The sequence below is a fragment of the Colossoma macropomum genome, unplaced genomic scaffold (assembly GCF_904425465.1).
Source record: "Colossoma macropomum unplaced genomic scaffold, Colossoma_macropomum, whole genome shotgun sequence".
In the NCBI taxonomy this organism is placed as follows: domain Eukaryota; kingdom Metazoa; phylum Chordata; class Actinopteri; order Characiformes; family Serrasalmidae; genus Colossoma; species Colossoma macropomum.
The window spans coordinates 39,137,843-39,140,342 of NW_023494802.1; the positions used below are offsets into that span (position 1 = coordinate 39,137,843).

General features: G+C 35.4%; 1 protein-coding gene across 1 annotated transcript in view; it reads right to left on the minus strand.

Moving 5' to 3' along the window:
• The window catches only part of LOC118822232 (voltage-gated potassium channel subunit beta-1-like), a 26,713-nt gene extending 26,445 nt beyond the window's left edge, over window positions 1–268 (minus strand). Inside the window, exon 1 of the mRNA XM_036591172.1 lies at window positions 1–268. This exon is cut by the window's left edge and continues 79 nt beyond it. Coding sequence (XP_036447065.1) covers window positions 1–268 — 268 coding nt within the window.
• Between the last annotated feature and the right edge of the window lie 2,232 nt (window positions 269–2,500).

Genomic DNA, 2,500 nt, shown 5'->3' on the forward strand with positions numbered 1-2,500 from the left:
GCTTCTCCATCAGCCTCCGGGCCACCTCAAGGATCTGAGAGGAGAGGTCGTCACGGCAACCCTGCTGACCCTGAGCCTGACTCGGAGCCTGACCTTGACCCTGAGCATCGCGGGGTCGTGACGCAAACCGCCCAAAGACCTCCGCAACCCCCGACGGCTTGGGCTTCCTGCTGTTGAAGCCGTAGAGGTCGTTCACGGTTAACTTTGCCCCCTTCGGCCCCGCCCCCAGGCCGGGGGTCATCGCAGTACCCGCACGACCCGCAAACATCTCACACTGTGACCCTCCTGAAGACCACCGTCCAGCCGAGTGTCCACTCTCCACTCTGGGTAATCCCCCTTCACTCGCCTCACCCTCCTCTGCCCTCTGGGTCTGGATTTGACTGACAGGTCATGATTACCCCATCATCATCATCATCATCATCATCACCGCCCCCCAGTAGATTAGAGTGTGACTGTATAATAATCTGGCAGGTTTCCAGCACAGTGAGATTACTGAGATTACAGATACTGACACTGAATCAGCCAGTGGAGCTGATTTATTTACCCATTCATAAAAAATATGGAACAAAATTTTTCATAACTGCTTTATTTTATCCTTCGATCTGTTAGACTCAGGGAATAAACAGTGTGTGTGTATTAAAATGTGCAGTAGTGAGTCTCTGGAGGACGTGACTGATTTACACTCAGAGAACCAACAACAACATGGAGGTCGACTGGGGTGCTGAAACTTTTGCACACACCTGCATACGCTATATTTTAATTAATTAATTTAATCTATATTGTATTGAATTCGTTCATCCACTTAAACATTTAAACTATTAATTCATTAATTTATTTAAACAGACTCAGTTGCCTGATAGAATTAATTAGTTAATTAACCAATTAATCAATTAATTATGCTACAGTTCATTCATCCATTCATTTTTCCTTCATCCATTAATGTGTTCATTAATCCAGTAATGTAAACTGTCACTCATCAATTCAAACAGAATTTCATAATCATTTTTGTTTAAACTGTATTCTGTATTCATTTATTTAACCCATATTCATTCATTTCATTCATCCTTTTACTCTGTTTATTCAAGACTACATTCAATTCATCCATTCATATTAACTACAATCTAATTCGTCCTTTTATTTGAACTATCCTTAAATCATTCCTTCATTTTTACTATACTCTAATTCACGTGTGTCAGACTCCCGTCCTCCTGGGTCAAAGCTCTGCAGACTTCAGTTCACCGCCTCATTAAACACACCTGATTCAGCTCGTCAGCTAATTAAGGCCTTAATGAACTGAATTCAGAGCATTAGATGAGGGTAAACGCTGATCTCCACAGAGCTTTGGCCCTGAAGGTCTCGCTGGCTCTAATTCATGCATTCATTTAAACAATACTCTAATTCATCCGTTCATTTAAACAATACTCTAATTCATCCATTAATTTAAACAATACTCTAATTCATCCATTCATTTAAACAATACTCTAATTCATCCATCCATTCATTTAAACAAAACTCTAATTCATCCATCCATTCATTTAAACAAAACTCTAATTCATCCATTCATTTAAACAATACTCATTCATCCGTTCATTTAAACAATACTCTAATTCATCCGTTCATTTAAACAATACTCTAATTCATTCATCCATTCATTTAAACTATACTCCAATTCATCCATTCATTTAAACAATAATCTAATTCATCCATTCATTTAAACAATACTCTAATTCATCCATCCATTCATTTAAACAAAACTCTAATTCATCCATCCATTCATTTAAACAAAACTCTAATTCATCCATTCATTTAAACAATACTCTAATTCATCCATCCATTCATTTAAACAATACTCTAATTCATTCATCCATTCATTTAAACTATACTCCAATTCATCCATTCATTTAAACAATACTCTAATTCATCCGTTCATTTAAACAATACTCTAATTCATTCATCCATTCATTTAAACTATACTCCAATTCATCCATTCATTTAAACAATACTCTAATTCATTCATCCATTCATTTAAACTATACTCCAATTCATCCATTCATTTAAACAATACTCTAATTCATTCATCCATTCATTTAAACAATACTCTAATTCATCCGTTCATTTAAACAATACTCTAATTCATCTGTTCATTTAAACAACACTCTAATTCATCCGTTCATTTAAACAATACTCTAATTCACCCGTTCATTTAAACAATACTCTAATTCATCCATTCATTTAAACAATACTCTAATTCATCCATCCATTCATTTAAACAATACTCTAATTCATCCGTTCATTTAAACAATACTCTAATTCATCCGTTCATTTAAACAATACTCTAATTCATCTATCCATTCATTTAAACAATTCTCTAATTCATCCGTTCATTTAAACAATACTCTAATTCATCCGTTCATTTAAACAATACTCTAATTCATCCATCCATTCATTTAAACAATTCTCTAATTCATCCGTTCATTTAAACAATACTCTAATTCATCCA